The sequence below is a fragment of the Myotis nattereri genome, assembly GCF_964212035.1.
Source record: "Myotis nattereri genome assembly, chromosome: 4".
Lineage (NCBI taxonomy): Eukaryota > Metazoa > Chordata > Mammalia > Chiroptera > Vespertilionidae > Myotis > Myotis nattereri.
Window position 1 is genome coordinate 29,087,690 of NC_138079.1, and position 22,989 is coordinate 29,110,678.

Sequence of the window (22,989 nt, forward strand, 5' to 3'; positions counted from 1 at the left end):
GGTGTGACTCATGTTGCCCTCATGACTAGACTAGGGTTGTGGGTTTGGGGAGGAAGCCCTCAGAGGGTGACCTTCTCACCTTGTCACATGCTGGGTGCCCACATCACCGTGGCTCATGCGACTGCGGGAACCTGGGTGACTGGCTGAGGTGTGCTGGTTAGGTTTCTTTCTGCACTTTACTAATTAGAAACGAGTCATTCTGTCCAACCCCCAGCCTTTTACTTTTTAAAAAAGGAGTGGCACATGGCTTTATGATTTCGTGTTATTCCGTGTTGTAGCCAGTTGTCACTGTCTTGCTGCCCAGGTCACCCCGTATTTGGGACAGCCACTCTGCTGTGGAGTTGGGGGGCTGAGTGCTCAGCGTTTCTGCTTTCAGTTAGGTGGTGGGTGTTGGTGTCCTTGGCCCAGGACCCCCGAGTGCTTTGAGGGCTGGTGGCCTCGGGACAGTCAGGGAGCGGGGCTGCTGTTGCCCTCTGCTGCGGGACCATTAAATATGCATGTCAGAGGCTATAAAAAGACGAATTCTAGGAAGTGCCTGCTGTCTCACAGAAAATCAGACGTCTGGCCTGAGCACATAGGAGTTCAGAGCTGACCGAGTGGCAGAGGTTGGGGCCATGTGAACCAGATGCTAATGGCTGGTGGCCGTGTGACACTCCCCGGCGTCCTGGTGGGTTTTGAACCCTGACAGCGGTCTCCTCGGAATCCACCGCCTGTACCAGGGCCACTGTCATGGGCACCACACCGAGCACACGGTGCCTCCCTTCCCGCATCTGCCACGTCAGGGATGACTTGATGGACCCATTACCACGTTTCCATAAAGTCTCCCATTTCACTCTATTAGGAAGATTCTCTTCTGTTCTTCAAGAGTCATTGGCACCTCAGTTCTTTCTCGTGTGATGTATCCACAGCTCAGCCACCCCATGGGGGCAGCTCCGGCCAAGGAAAACCCATCCCGTCGTCCCCAGGGCCACTCTGCAACCCCCAGTGCCATCCAGTCCGGCTGGTGGTATTTCCTGGTCAGACTGGTAGGGGAGCTCAGTGAAACTCATGCTCACTGCTTCTGCTGCAAGTTTGATTGGCTGAAGGGTCTGTTTTAAAATCTAACTCGTCTGTTTTCTCAGTGATAAGAAGAATCAGTACCAAGCCATGGAGGGCGGGGGGAGGGGGTAGTTTTGGGGGAGTCTTTCTGGAACGGGCTCTGTATCTGTAAACCCGCAGCCGCCACCACATGTCACCTTAAGGCATTGGAATCCCGCCTGCTGTCTATGCCGAGTGACCGACGGCTGTAACATGTCCTTGTGTTTCAGCTTTGGAGAGAGGGCTCGCATGAGCTGTGACCTTCCACATTAGTGCAGTATTATTCTGTATAATAAACAACAGGTAGTTACATCTAGATTGTAAAAGCAACAGATTTTAAAATTGTTTTTGTAATGGTGAGGCCGGTGTGCGTTTTCAGCCCTCAGATGTGGAGGTGAGTCGGAAATGGGTTATCTTTGGGCAAGGAGAGGGAGTGTTGTTGGTGGATGATTTGGGGTTAATCCCCTGACCTCTGGGCCATAACTGTGATTAAACGTCTGACTGCAGACACTGGCTCCTCCATTAGAGCAGATTACCCGTGCCCAGGGCGTCTGCTGAGAGCGCTCCTGCCTGGGGACAGCAGGCATGGGGCCTGCCCTCCTCCGGCTTGGCCCAGGACACCTGATCCTGCTGTGGGGCCCTCCCTCTTCACACGGCCCTCCACTTCATCCGGCCATCAGGAGCCACCACCGTGCCGCAAGGGCACCTGGAGCCTGGGGGCTGTGTGCCCAGTGGGGCTCGCCCAGGAGGACGCCTGGGGGCCTGGCCTACCCCTCCAGCACCTACATCCCAGGGTTTCCTCTGCTCAGGCTTGTCCTCAGTCCTTCATCATGAATGAGCAGAATTACGAAGCGGGTGTGAGCCCAGGTGAGTGGCCTTCCCAAAACTCGGCCAGAGGATGACCCTGCCCTCCAGAGCTTCGGCCGGCCTGGCAGTGCTGTGTCTGGGGAGTGGGAGAGGGTTGGAGGCCTGTTTTGCCCTCTGAGCTCCATGTGTGGGAATGGATCAGGCCCTGGGGGTCTTTAGGGCCCAGTTTCCTTTGTTCAAACTTTAATTGTAACCTGACCCTCCTTTGAAAATGTAAAATAAAATTTGAGTGTATTCAGAAGTACAAATAGTCCCAGGAAATCATAAGAACCATTCGGGTGCTGTGTGAATGGAGATGTAGGTGAGTCCCTCACGTCAAAGCATTTGATTTTTACTGGGGGGTGTCTTGACTGCAGCAGAGATGAGGAGAAATAGTCACACTTGCTACTCGGGGGGCTGCTGCTCTGTGCCGGGGGAGGGGGAGGGGGGTAGGGGGCAGCAGGGAGAGGGGGCCATGTGTCCGCGGACGCTTACAGGTTCCTCTGAACGCAGGCGCTGTCCCGGTCTCCTGGCCGGGAGGGTTTGGGTCACACTCCAGCTCGGTGTTCACCCTGCAGAGACGCTTCTTGTCTCCTGATGGGTCGTCCGTTCTGCTGGGCACGCCTGAGGGCTAAGTGGGCACTTCTCAGAAATGAGGGGAAATGTATGTTCTTCACAGGAGTAATGACTACATTATGGTTTATGCCTCGGATGACAAGAGGAAATGTGGTTGGTCATAAACGTGGGGGCAGTCTCCAGATGGGAGGGATTCACCCCAATACTGAGAGCGCCTACTGCTACTTTTGTTTACTTTTTGGAAACCTGAAAAGGGGGCAGGCAGCTACTGGGTTTGCAACTTGTCCCCAGCCAGCGGCCCCTGGCGCCCTGGCTGCCTGTGCACCCGGCGGCTCATACGTCCTTCCCGCCGCTGGACTGCCCCGACCTGTCCCGGTCTTTGTTCAGGGTGGTTACTTCACCAGGTTTCCGTCTCCGTGTCAGGCTCATCTACAGGGTAAACGAGTCACCAGATGCCCACCTCGCATGCGTCGTGCCTGATGTCCTTTCTTTTCCTCTCCCACGGGTAGCCCTGGGGACACTTCTTATCTGTTTCATTTCCGAGTCCTCTGTCAGCATGCCTTGTCTTAGGTGTTCCTTGTCACAGCGAACGGGTGGGGTGCTTCAGCGCCTCTTTGACGGCCTATGAGCCGCCTGCTCCTGTGAGCGTCAGATGCCTGGGAAAGACATCGGGGCCTCAGGATAAGTACTTGGAGCTTCTGTGCTGCTGGCAGGGGGGCCAGATAGACAGTGTTTACTTGCCAACAAGTCCCAAGAGCCACGGCTACCAGCCTGTGCTTTCCCAGAACACAGCGTGGGGCTGTGTCTGGCAGTGAGCTGAGCGTGGACCTCACGGGTGCCCGGGGACACTCCGAGAGCTGCCGGCCTGAGCTGTGCCGCAAGGCCCTTTCCATGTTGGCCGCCTTTCCCCAGGGACAAGAACACAGAACCCAGGAGCCTGCCTTGCATACGTTGTCCAAGGTTGTGGGGCCAGGCTGGCTCGTCAGAGGGAGAACCTAAAACTAGGCGCATCCCCTCCCTCCTTCCCTCCCCCCTCCTTGCCCCCCCCCCCTCTCCCCGGGCACCTTAGGTGCTGGGCAACCATGTCAGGTCCTGGCCCAAGTATCCTCTAGACCAGGGGTAAGGAACCTTTTTTCTGCCAAGGGCCATTTGGATATTATTTATAACATCATTCACAGGCCATACAAAATTATCAACTTAAAAATTAGCCTACTATATTTGTTTTTGTTTAACTTAAATTCTTTATTGTTTAAAGTAGTACATAAGTCTCCCTTTTCCCCCATTGACCTCTCCCTGACCGCCCCCACCCCCCACCATGTCATTCCTCCCCCCCCCCGCCCCCCATCTTTGTCCATTGGTTATGCTCATATGTATGCATACAAGTCCTTTGGTTGATATCTCACCCCCCCCGCCCCCCCACCCCCGCCCTCCCTCATAGGTTGGACAGTCTGTTTGATGCTTCTATGACTGGTTCTGTTTTTGTTCATCAGTTTATGTTGTTCATTATAATCCACATATGAGTGAGATCATGTGATATTTATCTTTCTCCGACTGGCTTATTTTGCTTTGCATAATGCTCTCCAGTTCCATCTATGCTGTTGCAAATGGTAAGAACTCCTTTTTTACTGCAGTGTAGTATTCCACTGTGTAGTGTGGAATCCACTTATCTGCTGATGGCACTTAGGCTGTTTCCGAATCTTAGCTATAGTGAATTGTGCTGCTGTGAACATAGGGGTGCATATATCTTTTCTGATTGGTGTTTCTGGTTTCTTGGGACATATTCCTACAAGTGGGATCACTGGGTCAAATGGGAGTTCCATTTTTAGTTTTTTGAGGAAACGCCATACTGCATTCCCACCAGCAGTGCACGAGGGTTCCTTTTTCTCCGCATCCTCACCAGCACTTGTTGTTTGTTGATTTGTTGATGATAGCCATTCTGACAGGGGTGAGATGGTACCTTATTGTCGTTTTGATTTGCATCTCTCAAATGATTAGTGACTTTGAGCATGTTTTCATATGTTTCTTGGCCTTCTGTATGTCCCCTTTCGAAAAGTGTCTATTTAGGACCTTTTAGCTGCTATATTTGGTCATTTAATTACCTCACCCCTAATGCCTTGGCAGTGGCAGACCACATGATTGCGCGGGCCTTGCAATCCGGGCGTTCCCCACCACTGCTTTAGACAGAGGCTGGTCTAGACAGCCCTTTGCATCTAGTGTTCACTCCAGAAACACCGTCAGGACCTGTGCTCTGTGTCAGCCATTGATCCTTATCACTAGAAAAGTCAAATCGGTATTCCCAGAAGACGTGCTGGTAGCGACTCTCTGGTGGCCGTGCCCTGGCTGCGGTGAGCTGGGGCCTGGGTCAGGCTGTCCTGGCAGACTAGCCATGGAGGCAGGGGTCCGAGATGGCCACCTGTGGGCCATGTCCTCTGTTGCTGTTCCGTGACACCCAGGGCAGGATCTGCCGTGAACAGCTGGGGGACTGCAGGTGACCCGTCAGGATTTGAATGCTGTCAAAACAACTCGCCAGCTGTCTCCTCGTGGCCCTTGTCTACGCGAGCGTTTTCCCGTTACAGGAACTTACAGGCCCGTGGTCAGGTGTTATATTTTAGATATTTGTCCCCAGGAGTTCGGGTGAAGCACAGGGTCTGTGGGACCCAAAAGGGATGGATTGGGACTTGACGTTCCTGATCAGAAGGCTGAGCACCCCCTCCCCAATAGGGACCTTTAAAAGGTCACAACAACACAAAGAGGTTATTGTCCGCAATCCCAGCCCCGCCCTGAGCCCCACTTCACCCCGAGCTGCCCTTTCAGAGGCCACAGACTTGTGTGAGTTACCCGCTCTTCAGATACATGGGCATTCATCACACAGGCAGCCCCATATTTTTAAAAATAAGCGCGGTTTTATTACGTAGTGAGCCATATTTAAAACTAAACTCCCCCTAATGGGCCATTGGGTTGTTGAGCAGGTTTATCCTTATAGAAAGAGCTGCATGTTTGGTCTGAAAGCGTCCGGTTCATTGTAGGGAGGGTCGTAGAAGAGGTGCTGGCCAGAAGCCTGTGCCTGCTGTGGGTCCCCTCCCTTCCTGGCAGCGGCACCCCAGGCCAGGTCTGCCTCCCACCGCCCGTCCTCTTGCAGGGGTCCTCTTGCCGGGGTGCACAGTGGAGTGAGGCCAGACTGGCATCGCTTTCTCTGGCCTCTTTCCTCTGAGGTGGACAGGCTTCGTGTGTTGGGTTCTCAAGCCGCCTGTTGTGCTAGGTAAGGAGGTGAGAGGCGGCTGGCTGTGGGCCTGGGAGCTCTGCTGCGTCTAGGCCCTCGGTGGGGGGTTCCAGCCTTTGTGGGGGGTAAGAGGTCCAGGGTGGCACTGCGCCTGCAGGTGGGGCCCAGGCAGTGTGGCCATGACCTTGGCTTCCTCACTGTCATGATTCACCCTGCTTGCCCCTCACTGTAGGTGAGGTTTTCTGTGTCCTGACCCCTTTCTGGTTTTCTTCTGAAGCAACAAGCAGTATTTTTGGCTTCAGGGCAGAGAGGCCGCCTCTGTGTGAACGGTATGGGGGCACTCTGTGTCAGACTCTCTGGGCTTATCTTGCACCAGGACGCCTTCCCGCCAGCCTGTGTGCCCAGCTTGCTGACTGCTCTGTCCTCTCTGCAGACTGGACAGAGGCATCCTGGCCCAGTGCCTGGGGCCTAAAGCCCCGGAGGTACACCTCCTGCTGGGCACATGGACTGCCCCCTCAAGGTCAGGCTATTGTCTGGGTGATGGGGGAGCCATTCTGTACAGGGTCCTGTAGCCGAGCCTGAGTCCCCGAGGCATCCAGCTCAGGTTTCACTGAATATCTGGGGGCAGTGGCTGAGAAAGTGCCTCCAGGTAGAGGGGTCTTGTGTGTGTGTGTGTGTGTGTGTGTTGGGGGGAGGGGGGGAACACAGGGGTCTGATTCACTTGCACTGCCTTTCCTGCCTGGGTTTCGGGTTGGCAGGGATGGGACCATCGCTCCCCTCCATTTGCCAAGGACTTTCCCTGGTTGCTGAGTGGCTCCATGGTTCGTTGGTTGTATTGTTTGAGGGTCACCCGGGCTCTGGCCCGTCGCACCTCCATGGTGGACGGCAGCCCGATCCTGCCCTGGGCCCTGGAGGACCCGCGCTGAGGGTGATACAGGATGCCTGGCCTGGCAGCATCCTGGTGCCGCAGTCACTGTCCCATCCTGGCGCCTCACTTCTCAGCAGCCAGAGCAGGGGGCTGGGACCCTCGTAGGCCTCGCTGGGTGGGGGTCTCCGGCAGAGTGTGGTGTTGGCAGGTCACCTGCACGTCTGTGTTCCCAGAGAAGGAAGACTGGCCACACATGGCTCGCAGAGCCCCGTGCCCTCATCAGCGCCCACTCTTCCCACAGTGCCCTGTGCTTGGCTCGGCTCAGCTGTGGGTTCCCATCTGTCTCTGGAACCCCGCCCCCCAGCCCTGGCCTGCCGCTCCCCTGGTTCCCTGTTGCCTCCACCTCCTACCTATCGGCTCCTGGAACTGACCCGAGCTGTTTCCCCGCAGGAGATGGACAGTCGAGAGAGAGCAGCCCCAATGGCGACATGGAGCGAGAGAGTTTCTTTGAAGGAAAGAACATGGCACTTTTTGAGGTAAGTTACACTTTCTCCTGCAAAAAGCAGGGGTCAGTACAGTAGCTGTAACTTGGATAAGTAAAGCGGTCTTGGTCTCGTGACCTCCTGTCTAAGAGTGGACTGAGGAGCTGGGCCGCCTGACTGGACACCGTGTTGGGGGGAGCTGGTGGCCGCCCCTGTCCCACAGCCCTTACACCATGTGCCCCCTTGGCCAACACCTCCCTGTGAGGGCCTTAGAGAGGCTGAATCCTGGGCCATCTCGGAAACCCTGATCTCCCTCGCTGGTGGGTGCCCTGCTCAACGTGTCCTGGAGCCTGACCTCTGGCCCCTGACCCCTGACTTCAGACCTGTTGTGACCGGGGCTGGCTGGCGCATTTCAGATTTGTGGGCTTCAGGACCGGGGCGGAGCTGTGCTCCAGATGGCCCTGGAAATAGGCCTCCCTGGAGTGTCCACACGGCAGGATCCCTGCTGTGGTTGACCTGGTCGGTTTGGGGGTGTTTGATGTTGGGATCTGGGTGACTTATCTCATATCTTGGTTCCAAACAGGAGGAAATGGACAGTAACCCCATGGTGTCCTCGCTCCTCAACAAGCTGGCCAACTACACCAACCTGAGCCAGGGCGTGGTGGAGCACGAGGAGGCCGAGGACAGCCGGAGGCGCGAGGTCAAGGTACCAGCCCCTGTGCCCCCCGACCTCCCAGCACCCCTCGGGGCCTCCTCCCCTCCCCTTGGTTTTCCAGTGATGGGACAGTTGGTCTCTTACCGTTTTCCTAGGAATTTTATTTCTTAGGGAATATTTCTAGGAACCTGTCCTAAAAAATAAGCAGAGCTGCCGTCATGAGGACTTGTGCAGAAAGAGGTTCTTGGGGAGAATGTGTAAGGTCCACTTGGGAACCACGCAGACTCCCCTTGGGGGCTGGTGGGTTGTGCGTGGCTCCAGGACAGAATAGCCAAACGCAGTTCTCACTGCTTAGGACGATGTTCACTAGTATATGGGTGCAGATGAAGCCACAGTTGAGGGTCTTTCTGTGGGAGAATGATGAGTGATTATTCGTTTCTTCTCACTTCCCTTACTTTTTAAATTCTCTTGCAATAAGTATGTGTTACTTTAAAATCAAAGATTCCAACTAAAAATTAGAAATATGTAACCACCAGAGGCGTCCCCGCAGTGCAGGCCGCAGCTTCCAGCGGTCTTGACGGGCCATCTCTCTTCCTGCCTTGAAACTGACAGAAAGGGCGTTTCCCAAGTCTCGGCAATAGTTCCCTTCTGTTCACTTTTCCTGTAGGTGGCTCGCACAAGGGTGGAAATTGGCTTTTCTCTATTTTAAATGGTGATTCTCCCCCGCAACCCCTATTGGCTCTGAGAACACCATGGGAAGGACGCTGAGTCCTGTAGGGAGGGGCTTGTGAATGGGGCAGTGGCCTGTCGAGCAGGACAGAAGGCTGTCTGGCACTTTCTGCAGTGTCCTGCCGGCTGGGTGACCCACAGTGCTGAGCTGGGACCGAGTGGGAGGGGGCTCGGCGGCTGCCTTTCTGCCCATCTCTTCCCCACCCGGTGTCCACCTGCCCATTGGGCCAGTGCTGGGGCGGAGGTGCCGGGAGCCAGTGTCCACACGGCCTCGCTCACTCCCCCTCCAAGTGCCTCTCTGTGCCTGTGTCTGGCCTGACCTTGGTCCCCTTGGGCCCCAAGCCAAGGCCTCTTCTCTCCGCCCTCGGACTGTAAACCCAGCAGGATTAACTCGCGTTTCCTGACACTCAGGGCATTGGCTCCTTGTGTTCCAGAAGAGCTGCTTGTTCAGGATGCAAGGAGTAGACGGGGGACATGGGACATGAGGCGTGGCCTGTGTGTCCAGCCCTGCTGACCTTCCTCAGCAGAGGGCAGTGGCCTCGGCAGCAGAGGTGTATCTGGATGCACCTTTCCTGGTCCTCCTGCCATGATTTTCCTGGCTCCTTGGGAGCCTGTGGCCACCTTGGCTGTTCATGGAGCCACCCCCCTCCCCCAAGGCAAGGGACAGGGAACGCCGACCCCAGGTGATGCTATGTGGAAGGTTATAGCTTCGCATGAATGCCCTGGGCACTGCGTGTGGCTCCACTGCAGGAGCCCAGCTGTCCGAGTACACGGCACACGTCTGCCTGTCTGCTGGAGCTGGTGTTTCAGGGAGCCGTCCGTCTGCTCAGGGAAACACGCTCTCCGCAGAGACCTGGGTCTGAATGTTGCTGTAACCGACCCTCAGCCTCAGCTGGGCACCACCTGGGCCTCCGCCAGCGCTGCAGCTCCTTTTAGGCCGCGTGGCGCAGCCTTGGGTCGCAGATGTCCTCCTGGCACAGACAGAAATGCAGCCAGACCCCTTGTTAAGGTTTTGTTGAGATGTGCTCTCATGTTCAGCCTGGTGAATCTGAACAAGCCCATGGTACGCACCCACTGCCAGGTTGGGATCTAGAACAGGATTTGGTTTCAGTCACGGGAGGGACAGCCACCCCGTGACCCTCAGCAGGACTGTGTAGCCAGGTGGGCAGGTTTCAGTTGGGATGAATCTAGTCGCCCTGCTTAGGACTGAGTGTAGGTAGGTCCCCTGGGAAGGGAGGTGGGGGTGCCCCTTATTGTCCCTCTGACCAACCTGACATAGGAGCTTGTTCCCAGAGATGGGTGTGTGTTCCCCCAAGGCTTCCTCTCCAGGGCCTCGGAGCCAGTTGGGTGATCCTTCAAAGCTGCCTTTTATGAGAGAACTGAAGGCCGCTGTGCCCTTCCAGGGTGACTCAGGACCATGTCAGCTGCTGGGCACAGAACTGGCTCCGGGCGGGCGCGGCCCACATGAGGCCTGGAGTCCAGCTGCTCTGCCTGCAGGGTTTGCTTAGCCTCCTGTGGTAGTTTATCGATCTCTTCATATGTTCACTGAGATTATAAAATAGAAGCTGGCAGTTTGTCCAGGGTGGTTGTCACTGCATTTCCATTCTCATTTTTATACAGTTGAGATCCGCCCACCCTGTGTGTAAGACACATAAATCCTTTTATTTATACAAAAAGCACAGTTATCCTGTGGGTGGGCGGCTTGGGAGGGGTGCGCTGGCCAGGAGCTGGAGCTCAGGCCAGACGTTCAAGGAGTCAGGATGGGCTTTCAGACCCTGGCTCCCACTCCCCGGCCGCTCTCAGCTCATTCTCCCCAGGGCCCTAGCATCTGGGAGCTCTGTGGGCTGCCTGCACTTAGTGGCAGGTGTTCCTGTCTGTCGGCAGCTCCGTTTTCACCCGAGGAGCCCATCTGCTTCCTTGAATGGGGGTTCAGCGCCTTCTCTTCGGGCGTTTGCCCTCCAGCCACCTCCCTGGGGCTGGGCTGTGTCCCTGGGCGGCAGCCCCTCTCTGAGCTGCCCCAAGAGCTGGGCTGTGTCCTTGTTTCCCACCAGCCTTATCACTCACAGGAAAGCTGCTCACGTGTGTGCTGGTTTTCTTTTTAATTCAGGATATTTTCTCCATGAAACAGCAGCTTGTCTTTGCACCCAGATGTCCCGAAATCACAAGTGTGCTGCCTGACTGTGTGGTCACACTGGCTGTCATCCCAGGTCACAGACCAGAAGAGCCTTATCTGTCCTCTGTGGTGGGTGTAGGGCCGGCCTGCAGGCTCCTGGCCATGTCGCCACCCTGTTCTCTGGGCCAGTCTGCTCATCCCATAGTCTTTCCAGAATCAGAGCAGACATTTCTGCCAGGCGCCTCCCAGCACCGTCCATCCCGCAGCTACCTGTGTCCTTGCCCTGTTTCTGTATCTGCAGTTGTGGGCATGGGGGAAGGAGGGTGCCCAGGTGGCCAGTTCTCTGAGCTGGTTTGATGGTGCCCCGATCTCTTCCTCCATGTGGGTTGAGTCATTGCTGATATCTGCCTGGAGTTGGTGTCCTTGCGCCTTCTGTGGTTTTAGGGAGCAGGACCGTCTCATCCTCCATGGCCCTCACTTCTCCTCATATTGTGGTCTCCTGAGGGTCTGGAACCCGGAGCTGTGGTCGTGATGCACAGAGCCTGGAGCCTCTTGCTCCCATCTTTTCCCAAACTTTCCCACCGTCCTGTCATTCCGCTCACAGAGGAGGGAGGCCAGCTAGCTGCTCCCCGCTCAGCTCCCTGGCGATGATGTGGCTCTGGTCTCTCTCAGAAGACCACCCTGCTCCCAGGCAGCCAGGGTCCTGCTCTAGAATCTCCTGGAGCTTCCATTCATTCTGGGGTGTGGTTCCCCTCAGCCATCTTCCCATGTCCAGGCAGCTGAAGCTTTCCGCCCTCACCGGTTCCTTTTCTTGTGTTCCTGGGACCTCTGTCTGGGCCTGAGGGTGTAGCCAGGGCTCCCAGAGGAGGGGTCCCTGGGGAAGGTGCTGAGGTTGGCCTCCCCAGAACCACTGTTCTCTCTCTCAGAACCCAGGCATGGGCACCTTCATCGGCGTCTACCTGCCCTGCCTGCAGAATATCCTCGGCGTGATCCTCTTCCTGCGCCTGACGTGGATTGTGGGCGTGGCCGGCGTCCTGGAGTCCTTCCTCATCGTGTTCATGTGCTGCACCTGCGTGAGTGGCCGAGGCTGTTTCTGGGTTTGGGGCAGTGGCAGCTGGACTCCAGGGACCTGACCATGTGGACAAATGTGGGCTCTCCCCGGTCCACTGCTCTCTCTCTGAGGTTGACCGCGTGGATTCTGTCCCTGGCGGCCTCCTCACCAGTGCTGGTGTGATCACTGGGTGTGGCCTCGGGGCTGTGACCAGGCTGTCCAACAGCCCCAGGGAGTCTTACTTAGTTGCACCTGCAGAAATACAGGGGCAACCCAGCACCCGAGGGTTTTCACCAGGCACTGTCACCACGCATGGGAGCCCTGCACTTTGACCTGGTCCCCTTCCAGTTGGACCATCTGCACATTTTCAGGGACCCCATTTATAGGAAGGGACACGTGCTGGTAACTTGCTGAACCTCGACCCCAGCATGTGAGACCTGTCACTTGGCCTCCACACCTGTGTCCCTGTCCGTTAGGGACACAGTCTCTTCTTGCCACCGATAGTTGCGTCTGCTTTAATCTCTGGATGCTCCTCAGTGCCTCCTCCCGGCCCTGACTTTTCCTGCTTCCTTTATTGTTAAGAGGGTGATTAAGCTGTTGTGTTACCCTGTGTCACCTGGAGATGGCTGTCTAAAGAATTCAAACCATGCAGATGAGTGGGTGTCCACAGGCCCCTCTCAGGCCACTTTCCCTGCTGCCCTGGGCTTCCCAGAGCTGTGGTGCGGTCACTCAGCCTCACTGCATTCTCCCTGGGTCACAGCATGTTTTTTACGTTCAAGAGTCGGAAAGTGTCTGGAGTGCTGCTAGGCACACACAGGAAAGGATAACAAGCAGGACAGTGGGGTGGGGCCTTGCTCAGGTGGCAGACACGGCCCAGCAGGAACCCGGGCACCGTGGTCACCGGGGCCTTCGCTTCCCAGGCTGTTCCTTCTGGTCCTTAGGTTCTAAAATAGTTACTCCTCAACCCATGGGTGTGGCTGCTTCCTGAGAAGGTGGGCACCTTGTACCCCAGGGGGCGTGGGCACCCAGGGAGAAGCTGCCCTTCAGTGCTGGACGGGGTCCTGAGTCGAGTGCTTTCTGGGCAGCCTGTGGGAGCTCAGTTTTGGGAGTTCAGTGGGAGAGAACGTGGGGCTGGGGCTGCGGTCCTGTCTGAAGCTCTGCCTGCTGGTTACTCGGCAGCCGGAGCTGGGCCTGCTGGGCTCTGGCCCAGGCCTGCTGCTGGGCAGCCCTCAGAAGTGCTCTTCTAAAAGGGTCACCTGTCTTTCTACAGACGATGCTCACCGCCATCTCCATGAGTGCGATTGCCACCAATGGCGTGGTCCCAGGTAAGGGGGTGCTGGAGGCTGGGTGGTCTGAAACGAAACCTTCCTTTTGTGAGCAGGAACTGAGCTGAGCCCTGCCTAGGCTCCGTGCATGCTCCACTTTCATTTTGGCGATGACCTTGACGTTAGCCCTTCACCCAAGGCTGAAGGTGAGGCAGGAAGTGGGGCCCGGTCCCCAAAGGCCTACTAGTGTGGACATGCCCTTACCACCTGGAGGTTGCTGCAGTTCATTCATGTCTGAGCACAGAGACCTCCCTGTCTAGGGGGGTCGGGTGGGTGGGAGAGGTGTGTTCTCAGCCTGGCCAGGCCCTTCCAGAAGCTCTGTCGGTGTGACCTGGCCTTTGGGCAGTGATGCTCACGCAGCTCTTGCCTCTCACCTGCACGAGGACTCTCCAGGGCTAGTGTCCCTGGTGTCCCGGGGCCTCTTCCCCTGCCTCCCCTGAGGGCATGGGCGTTGCTAAGACCAGGGTAGGGGCCTGTTATACGAGTGCTTGAGGCTGCTGTGCCATTGAGATTCTCCTCAGAGCGGGAACCATCAACACCCCCAAGATTTTTTCTTCTCAAACATGCCTTTGCTATCTGGACAAGAGGCTGGCATTTATGACCAGCTGTATCCCTTTGATTTTGAAGTTTAATCCCCACAAACCATCATTCTCTTTTTAAACCAACAAAACTAACGTGCCACAGGCTTCATTTGTTGCCTCTGACGCTGTCTGACAAAGGGTAGGAAGAAGGGAGGGGCTGCCTGGGTGATGGGTGCTGGGGGCGGGAGGACGGGGCTCTGGTCTGCAGGGTTCACTGGTGTTTGAGCCATGAAATCATGGCTGTTTGTTTCCCCCTGCTTTGCAATGTAGCTCCCATCCCTAGGAGGCAGTGCCCACAGGACAGTGAGCTCAGCAGAGAACGGGAGGCAGGGGGGCCAGTGCTGCGCCCAGTTTGTGCCTGAGGCTGTGTTGTCTCTCGGAAGCAAAGGTGCAGGCACAGATGCCTCTAGTTTATTTGGCGCCTGGATTCAAGCGACTGAAACGATGCCACCTTGTGCCCCTGCAGCTTGTGCAGCCTGTGTCTATAAGTGAGGTCCAGCATGTTTTGCACCCCAAGTCCTTGAATAGTGGCCCCTCCCCCAGAACTTCCCAGGCTTCACAAGGAGCAGCAGCTGTGTAGATGCCGTAATCCCGCTGGCCATCCTCCTGCTGGCCGTCCTCCCCTGGCCATGGAGCATGAGCCCCGATGGGCTTACCGGCTGGGCATGGGGACCAGTCTCCCTTCGCTTGATGTCCAGCTGGGAGGCGGCACCGACACTCAGTGCTGAGGAGAAGGTGTGACCTGCTCACGTGGAGAGATGATTCTAGTGGCAGGGCGGCGTTTAGGTTTGCTTTTCAGACAGAAGGGCATGCCCTGAGGGGTCCTTCAGGCTCTCCAGAGTCACCCATGGCCTCCCGGTCGTGTCTGAGGGTGGACTCGCTGTCCGGCGGAATGGCCAGGGACCGATCTGTGGGGCACGGGCTTCAGCTGCATGCTGGGGGTGATACAGAAGTGAAGCTTAAGCAGCCCTGGGTTCTCAGGCCTTTGGGAATAGAAGCTAAGAGGATGGAAGTGTTGGTTTTACATCAAAATGTGCAGACTCACGGGCTCTGCCCCCTGCTTGTGGCTGATTTCCCCCAGGACCTGTTTGGTCACAACTGCCAGAGCCGCCTCGTGTTCTGTGAAGTCCACGTTCACGGTACCCGGTGGGTCCTTGGCCCCATTTCCTGTTTGGTGTTTTTTGCAGCTGGTGGCTCCTACTACATGATATCGCGGGCCCTGGGGCCAGAGTTCGGGGGCGCAGTGGGCCTCTGCTTCTATCTGGGCACGACCTTTGCAGGGGCCATGTATATTTTGGGGACCATTGAGATTTTTCTGGTAAGTGCTTTGTTTGGGGCTGGTTCCCCTTGCCTGGCACCGACCCCAACGGCAGAGCTTCTGGCAGGCCTTCTTAACTTTTGTTCCTTATGTATCCGAGGGTTTCTTGTAGATGCATCCTGGTGGTGTGGGGGCCCTTGGGGGAGGAGGGAGCCAGCGCTAAGCCCCCCCCAGAAAAGGGCCCTTTGGAAGGTCGTGCCTGGCCCCGTCCCTCTCCCCATGTGGCCATCCTCTAGGCAGGGATGGATAGGCTGCCTTTCTTGACCTGCCTTATCCCCACAGACCTACATCTCCCCTGGCGCATCCATCATCCACGCCCAGTCGCCGGACGACGAAGGTGTGGCCATGCTGCACAACATGCGAGTGTATGGGACGTGCACCCTGGCCCTCATGGCCATGGTGGTCTTTGTGGGTGTCAAGTACGTCAACAAGCTGGCCCTGGTGTTCCTGGCCTGTGTGGTGCTGTCCATCCTTGCCATCTACGCCGGCGTCATCAAGACCGCCTTCGACCCGCCGGACATCCCGTGAGTCCCAGTCTTCTGTCCGGGGTCCTTGTCCTCGGTCCTTGCTTGGGCCAGGCCTGTAAGGATGCAGTGTTTCCTGGTTTGTAATTGTTTTGTAATTCATGGCATGACGGCGGGGTCCCGGGGTGGTGGTGCTGTGTGTCTGGCAGTCTTACCTTCTTCCCCTGGCATCGGGGATGAGCAGTCGGGCTGTTTTTGTAGCAGCTACCTGCAAGACCAGGACGGAGGTTTGGTGAAGGACCAAGGGCGTATAGGTTGGCCGGCGTCCCTGAGGACAGCAGGCAAACTCATCTCCTCCTGGCTGTGGCCTGCTCCCCTAGTCCTCATGAAAACCCTCAAGTGGGTTCTTCCCTTGTCCCCCTTTTGGATGAGGACACTAAGTCACAAGGAAGTGGCCCTAGGTCACAGAGCAAGTGAGTGAGCTGGTGCTCAGGCAGCAGGTTGCCCACTGGCCTGGGTGGGGGCGGCTGGGAGGGGGCTGGTGCCAACCCTCTCCTGGCCCCTGCACTTTGCTATCTCCATGTGGAGGGAGCCACCTGGGTGGGAATAGTCCCATTCACTCCAGGACAGACCGTCCCTCAGCCCCACGCTGCATGAGAACTGGACTCCTGCTTAAACACTGATTTCCAGCAGCTCATGCCAATGTTCTCATCGTGCTAAACGGGGAGTGTCAGCAGCTACTAGCAGGGCCCCCCGCAAACCTCCACCGTCACTGAAGAAAGTGGTGGGAGTCATTTCAGGCCCCGCACGTCCCCTCATGCCCCCACTCCCGCTCCAGGGTCTGTCTGCTCGGGAACCGCACGTTATCGAGACGCAACTTTGACGTCTGTGCCAAAGTCCTCACCACCAACAACGGCACGGTGACCACCGCGCTCTGGGGCCTCTTCTGCAACAACTCCATGCCCAGCGCCATCTGCGACGAGTACTTTGCCCAGAACAACCTCACGGAGATTCAGGGTATCCCCGGCGTGGCCAGCGGCGTCTTCCTGGGTGAGTGCCCAGTGGGTCTCGGTGGGGCTGAGTTGTCCAAAGCCCAGTCCCTGGGAGCCGGTGCTGCTGCCCGGTCCCTGGTTGTGCCACCCCTTCCTCGATGCTGATCTGCCAGGGCCGTGGATGCGGCCGCTTGTCGAGGCCAACGGGTCAGGGGCTCCAAGTGGATCCTTTGGCTTTAGGATTTCATAGCAGCTCTATTAATAAGGGCAGTAATTAACCGGTGGGGACTGGTTTTTCCTGTCTCCGAGTTCCTCTGTGATGAGAAATTGGGCTGCCCCCCTACTCCCCTTACCAGGTGAGAGGCCTGACTTTTTATGGGAAAGGAAGTGGAATAATCCTGAGGCCGTGATCACTGGGTCCCTAGCTGTCCGCCCCGAGGCAGATGGGTATCACGGGTCCCTCTGAGGCTGTGATGACAGTGGGTGTTGGGGGGAGGCGGGGGCTGTACTGCGTTGAGATGGGTCAGGGCTGCACACGCCCACACATCCCTCAGCCTGGGATCCTGATGCTCAGAGGCCCCTGGCTAGTGGCCCAGACCCGACTTCTGGGTTCTGGCAGAGCAAGACCCTTGGAGGGGCAGCCATCACAAGTCACACAGGAGGGTAGTGGTGGAGCAGGGATCTGTGGAAGGTGGGAGAGAGGCATAGAGACCTACAGGGTTGGGTGTCTCTGTGGGAGGACAGGATCCATGTCGGGGGAGGGGCCCCTGAGGGGATGAGCTCTGCAACAGGGACCCTTCAGGGGGTTTTGGAGGAAAGGGGGTTCTGTACGGAGAGGGGGCCTACAGGCTATAGCCCAGCCAGCTGTGATCTGCTCAGGGTGCATTTGCACAGGTAGGAGGTGGGCCCAAGGTGACACCTTAATAGTGTGTGGGGCTAAGGCTATCACTGCCCCTGAAGGGTCCTTCATCAGTGAGGCGACCTGTGTGAGGGGATTGCTATCTGACCCTCCACTTGAAGACCTCCCCCCAGAGCCCAAGACAGTGTGTCAGGGACACACTTATTCAAGTGAAATCTTCTGCAAATGTGACTGTGGGACCGGAATTGTTCATTCAGTGATTAGTGAACAGTCCTCAGAGCTCCGGTTCTGAGTTTGATGCCTCATGTGAAGTTTGAGCATGCCAGGCGCATCTGCTGGGTCTCCCGACGGCAGGAGCCCTGGTGGGAGGTTCCAAAGTCCTGTGACCCATCCTTTCCCCCCACAGATAACCTGTGGAGTGTGTACACGGACAAAGGCGTGTTTGTGGAGAAGCAGGGCACGCCCTCTGTAGCGGTGCCAGAGGAGAGCAGAAGCAACAAGCTGCCCTACGTGTTCACCGACATCATGACCTATTTCACCATGCTGGTCGGCATCTACTTTCCCTCCGTGACCGGTGAGGCCACGGGCACTCTAGCGGGCCTCTAGCGGGCCAGGCCGGCTCTTCCCTCAGCTCTAACGTAGCCAACCCCATCCCCCCGCCCCGTTTTCTTTCCTGTTTGGCTCAAGAAAGGAGTTGCAGTCTGCTCCCCGTCTGTTCTGAGTGGGGAGCACAGGAAGCGTGTGGTTTCAGGCAGCTTTGTCCCGCGCGCTCCTGAGCAGCCATTGTTAGAAGTAACTGTGACTGTGGCGTGGCCTTGCTGAGACACCCGGTGCGCGATTAGGTGGTGCCTAGGAGTGAGCACGGAGAGCTGTTAGTGGCCAGTACTGCAGCCATCCTGGTCCTTACAAGAGCCAGCTGGCCTCCGGGAGGGCCCTCAGTGTGTGAAAATCCCTCATCTTGCTGACATAGACATGTACATATGCACATGTGTGTGCACACACACAGGTTCACACACACACTGCTCCTGGAGACCACCTCCCACCAGAACACCCCCATCCTGACCCCCACAGAGCAGACGCCTGACACACCTGTAGCTGTGGTGTGTGTCTGTCCCTCTGGTTCCTGTCCAGGTCGGCTCCTGGCCCCCACTGCAAGCCTGTGTGCACTCTGGGAGGCTGGCCTGCCAGAGGCTACTCCCCTGCCCTTCTGTACTCATCTCCGCTCTGACTAACCGTGGGGTTTATAGGTAGTAGGGGTGCTTCTTTTTAGTCTCCCCTTAAAGGTGGGGTTATGGACTCGCTTTGGTGAGTGAGTGGGGTGTGGATCTGGCCCCTGGGGGTCTTTGTCCTGTACCCCTCCTACCCCCCCCCCCCCCCGCAATCTGTCAGTATAGGACGGACGTGTTCTGGGATGGCAGCAGATCTGGTGGGTGGAGAGCATGGGAACATCCTCTGTGGGTGTCAGTGTTCCCAGAGCCTGGTGGCACCTGTCCGTGGGCTCTGCACCAGCCACCCACCCAGCGCTGCCTCTCTAAGCTCGTTGTCACTTCAGGTCACTCCTAGAATACGCTCATGAGGCACTCAACAAACCTGCCAGCAGTTGGCGTTTCTTTGAGCCCAGTTGGAGCCATTTTACTCTATGTACCAAATGGAGTGAGTGAGCCTCGAGGGCGTAGGCAGTGACACACCCATGTGCAGAGTAGCAGGACTGAACCCCGAGTGGAGTCAATGTGGGGAGGCCTCGAGTTACTGTAGGGTCGCCTTCTTATAATGCTTGATTCAGACCTGGCTCCTTGAGCATTTAGCTGCATTGTCCCGGGAATTTCTGACCCCAGCCACCTGGATTAACCCAATCTTAGCGGGAAGTGAGGTCGGAGCCAGGTGCACCCAGAGGCTGCCTCTGGCTTTGGTGTCAACGGCAAGTGTCTGGGTTGAGCCTTGCTCTGGTCTTGACTGTGACTTGGTTCATGGTGGGACTCGCTGTCCCTGTGGAGAGTGTGGGGGACACTTGGAGCCTTTTCCCAGGTGCCCGCAGCCACCGTCCCACATCCACACAGTGATGTCTGGGCTGTGCTCTTGGAGGCCTGGCCTGGGGACAGTGGCCCCACACCGGTGTGGTCTTCAGCTCACGTCTCTGCAGCTGAGGCCCCGGCTGCGTCTTCCTGAAGCTCTGCCTGCCTGTCTGTCTCTGCAGGCATCATGGCGGGCTCGAACCGATCGGGGGACCTCAGGGACGCCCAGAAGTCAATCCCCACGGGGACCATCATGGCCATTGTGACCACATCTTTCATTTGTATCCTTAAAGGGGTAAAGGGGGGGGCGCAGGCGCAGGTGCTGTCCGTCACGCCCTCCGCGGCTCGCTGCTGTGCCATCCGCAGCTTGGGTGAGCTGCTCTGGCTTAGGCGAGTTCTGACCACAACGCTTGTCCCTTAGAGAGGGGCCTATATGACGTGAGAAAATAAGACACGACACCTGCCACCACCTCCACAGTCGGTTACGGAATGTGACACTGTGTATAAACTAAGACAGTAGCCATGTTACCACATGCAGTATACCGCAGATGTTAGTAACACGTATCTGCGTGTGTACCACGTGATGGTCACACACATGTGCTCTAGTCAGTTTTACCCGCTGTGTCACGGAGCTGCCGGCAGAGCTTTCCTCTCATGGCAGTGTGTCCCGTCTAAGCGAGCCAGTGTCCCTTCAGTGGTCACACAGCAGGCCTGCGCGTCCTCCCTGACCGTAGGCCCCGTTCCCTGGAGCCAGAGCTCAGCAGTGAGGAAGGTGCCCGAGGGCCACAGGGCATGGCAGTGCCCAGAGTGGGTGGGCAGGCACAGGTGGCTCCAGGCCCGTCTGCGACCAGGGCCCTGCTGCCAGCACGTGGTGTCCACTGTTTCCTTGACATGAGCCATAGACCTCTCCTGCATCATGCTTTTTGGGGCCTGCATCGAAGGCGTGATCTTGCGAGATAAGTATGTTGGTTTTTATGTGCAATTTCTAGAAACTCCTGGGGACAGAGTCGGTTTTCTTTAGCTGTGAAATGGAGATCACTCAGGATCTCACACTGCTTGTGTAGAGCAGTGGGCCCCCATGGTCCCTTTGTTGAGATTCTGTTTGGTCTGATGCCTCCATCCTGCTCCTGCTGGGAGACCACAGTCACCTCAGACCTGACAGAGCTGGGGGTGCAGGGGATCCTGGGAGAGGCATGGGGAACCCCGCTGGCCCCACCACCGCTCAGTGGAAGAGCGGCCAGTGCCCCAAGCTGTTGCCCACCAACCTGCTTTCTGGTAGCTGCGTGTCCATCCGCCCCTCGGGTGTGAGGGCTGCAGGTCCCTGATAGTGAGGCCGTGCCACTGTCTGTCACTTGCAAGAGTGACAGTGGCCTCATGGACCCTGGATGGGCCGGCCATGGCTTCCTGGGGGGCCCTCGGGGAGCAGGGCCCGTGCATTTACTTGGGGGAAGTGCCGTTGTGCCCACTCAGCAGCTGGGAAAATGTTTAATCTTCAGCTCATGTTTTCAACATGCATCCCGCCCGCCCCTCCCACAGGTTCGGGGAGGCCCTGCAGGGGAACCTGGTCATCGGCATGCTGGCCTGGCCCTCGCCCTGGGTCATCGTCATCGGCTCCTTCTTCTCCACCTGCGGCGCCGGCCTGCAGAGCCTGACGGGGGCACCGCGCCTGCTGCAGGCCATCGCCCGAGACGGCATCATCCCCTTCCTCCAGGTGAGCGGCTGCCCGCAGGTTGGGGGCTCCCTTCCGAGAGCGGGACCCTTGGGAAGGAGCATGTCTGGAGGGTCCCGTGCCTGAGGTTCTGCCCCAGAGCACAGCCTTTACGGTTAAAGGTGGTGGGAAGGACCCCTGTCCCCACCTCCAGCCGGCAGCCCCCTCCCCAGATGGTCACTGGGCTGAGGGCACAGGTGCCGGGAACAGAGCCAGCCCCTCACCGCCCTGGACTGGCAGAGCGGTTCACAGGCGTCCCAGGGGGTTGGCATGTGTCCCGTGGGACTTTGCGCCCAGGACTGCCCCACTGTGACGATGAGGGCCATGGAGTCCGGAGGCCCTGCTTCCTCCCGTTGGGGCTGACGCCCCGGCACCACATGACAGGGGCCGCACACGCGGGGCATAAACAGCACAGGCTGAGCCTCCCCCGGGCTGGAGGCCAAAGTCCGAGGTCAGGGTGTCCGGGCTTCCTCCTGAGGCCTCTCCTTGGGGAGCAGACGGCCCCTTCTCCCTTAGTGCTCACATGGCCATCCCTGTGTGTGCCCGTTCTACTCTTCTTACAATGACCCCAGTCAGAGTGGGTCAGGGTCCAGCCCAGTGGCCTCAGCTCCAAACATGGTCTAGTCCTGAGGTGCTGGGGCAGGACCTCCCCAGGCGCATTTTGGGGACACACCGACCTTCATGTTTATCGAGCGTCTGAGGCTAGCGTGTGGCTGTGGCCCAGCGTCTGCCGTTCCCACGTGGTTTCCTGAAACCAATCCCAGCAGTCTCGGGTTTCTTCCCCTTTCACGGCTTCCGTCTGTCCGCTCAGGAGAGACAAGGTCGTGGAGGGTGCACTGCTGGCCCAGGGATCATGCTGGCCTGTCGGGAGGTGGCCCTGGTGTTGGGGAGCCCCGCCTTGGACCCCCCCCCCCGCAAGGCTTGGCTGGTGGGACTGCTCCCCTGGATCTGCATTTTGTGTCTTGTTCTGTGTCTTTGCCGTGTGCTCAGTTTCCCTTCGCAGAATCCTGGGCAGCGGGCAGTGTGTGGGAAGAGCTTCTCAAGCCTGGTGTCCCTGAGCATGGGGCGGACCTTCTGGAAGGTTCTGTCACCCACATGGCTGTGGGTGAAGGTCCAGGTGCTTTGTAGGGAGGTCCTTGCAGAATTCTTTCCCCTCAAGGCTGGGCTTAGGATCCCAGGAGACCCCTGTCCGACATACTGGGTGTTGCCCTGTACCTGGCAGCCCCCTGCCAGGGCCCTGGGTCTGATGACACACAGCTGCTGACTGCCTCACCAGTTCTGGGGGTCAGGTTTTCTTCCTGGGCCCTGGGGTAGGGTGCAGGGTGCGTCATGGAAATCCACTTCTTCATATGTTGCATCTCTGAGGCCCTGTGGGTTGGACCAGCCAACTCCAGGCGTCGTTCCTGCGGCCATCGGGCCCTGGCCCCCAGCCACGTGCCCTTCTCCCTGCAGGTGTTCGGCCACGGGAAAGCCAACGGGGAGCCCACGTGGGCCCTGCTGCTCACCGCCCTCATCTGTGAGATCGGCATCCTCATCGCTTCCCTGGACAGTGTGGCCCCCATCCTCTCCATGTGAGCTGAGCACAGGCATGGCAAGGGCATGTGGGGACCAGGCGTGGGGATGTGGTCGCCACTGTGGCCACTGTAGGACCATGAGGCCCTGTTCTCAGGGCTGGCCTTCTGCTCAGGGGACCACAGACAGGGATGGGCCAGGGGCCCAGGTGATTAGGTGTGGGACAGTGATGTGAATGAGAGGAGGCCAGGGAGACCCGAAGGAGGGACAGTGATGTGGACAGTGCGACAAGGAAACCCCCCCCCCCCCACCCCCTGCACTGGAAGAGCAGTGATGGGGACGAGGGCCTCATGGGAGGAGGTAGGCAGGGACTCCCGCAGGACAGAGCAGATGCTGAACCACCGTGGGACCTGGCTCGGCTCCTCTGATGCTGCTTCTTGGTCCTCAGGTTCTTCCTCATGTGCTACATGTTTGTGAACCTGGCGTGTGCGGTGCAGACGCTACTGCGCACCCCCAATTGGCGCCCACGCTTCAGATACTACCACTGGTAAGACTTCTGCCTGTAAGGCTTCGCTGGGAGGGTGCACAGTGCATCTGCCAG

The 22,989-nt window shown here is 57.8% G+C and overlaps 1 protein-coding gene across 1 annotated transcript in view; it reads left to right on the forward strand.

Annotated features, from left to right (window-relative positions):
- SLC12A7 (solute carrier family 12 member 7) overlaps positions 1-22,989 on the forward strand; it is a 49,646-nt gene that overhangs the window by 13,230 nt on the left and 13,427 nt on the right. The window contains exons 2-14 of the mRNA XM_081090220.1: positions 7,038-7,123; positions 7,653-7,775; positions 11,493-11,639; positions 12,888-12,942; positions 14,711-14,841; positions 15,124-15,365; positions 16,144-16,355; positions 17,563-17,730; positions 19,351-19,449; positions 20,071-20,128; positions 20,705-20,879; positions 22,329-22,447; positions 22,837-22,935. Coding sequence (XP_080946346.1) covers positions 7,038-7,123; positions 7,653-7,775; positions 11,493-11,639; positions 12,888-12,942; positions 14,711-14,841; positions 15,124-15,365; positions 16,144-16,355; positions 17,563-17,730; positions 19,351-19,449; positions 20,071-20,128; positions 20,705-20,879; positions 22,329-22,447; positions 22,837-22,935 — 1,714 coding nt within the window. The remainder of the gene's footprint in view (positions 1-7,037; positions 7,124-7,652; positions 7,776-11,492; positions 11,640-12,887; positions 12,943-14,710; positions 14,842-15,123; positions 15,366-16,143; positions 16,356-17,562; positions 17,731-19,350; positions 19,450-20,070; positions 20,129-20,704; positions 20,880-22,328; positions 22,448-22,836; positions 22,936-22,989) is intronic.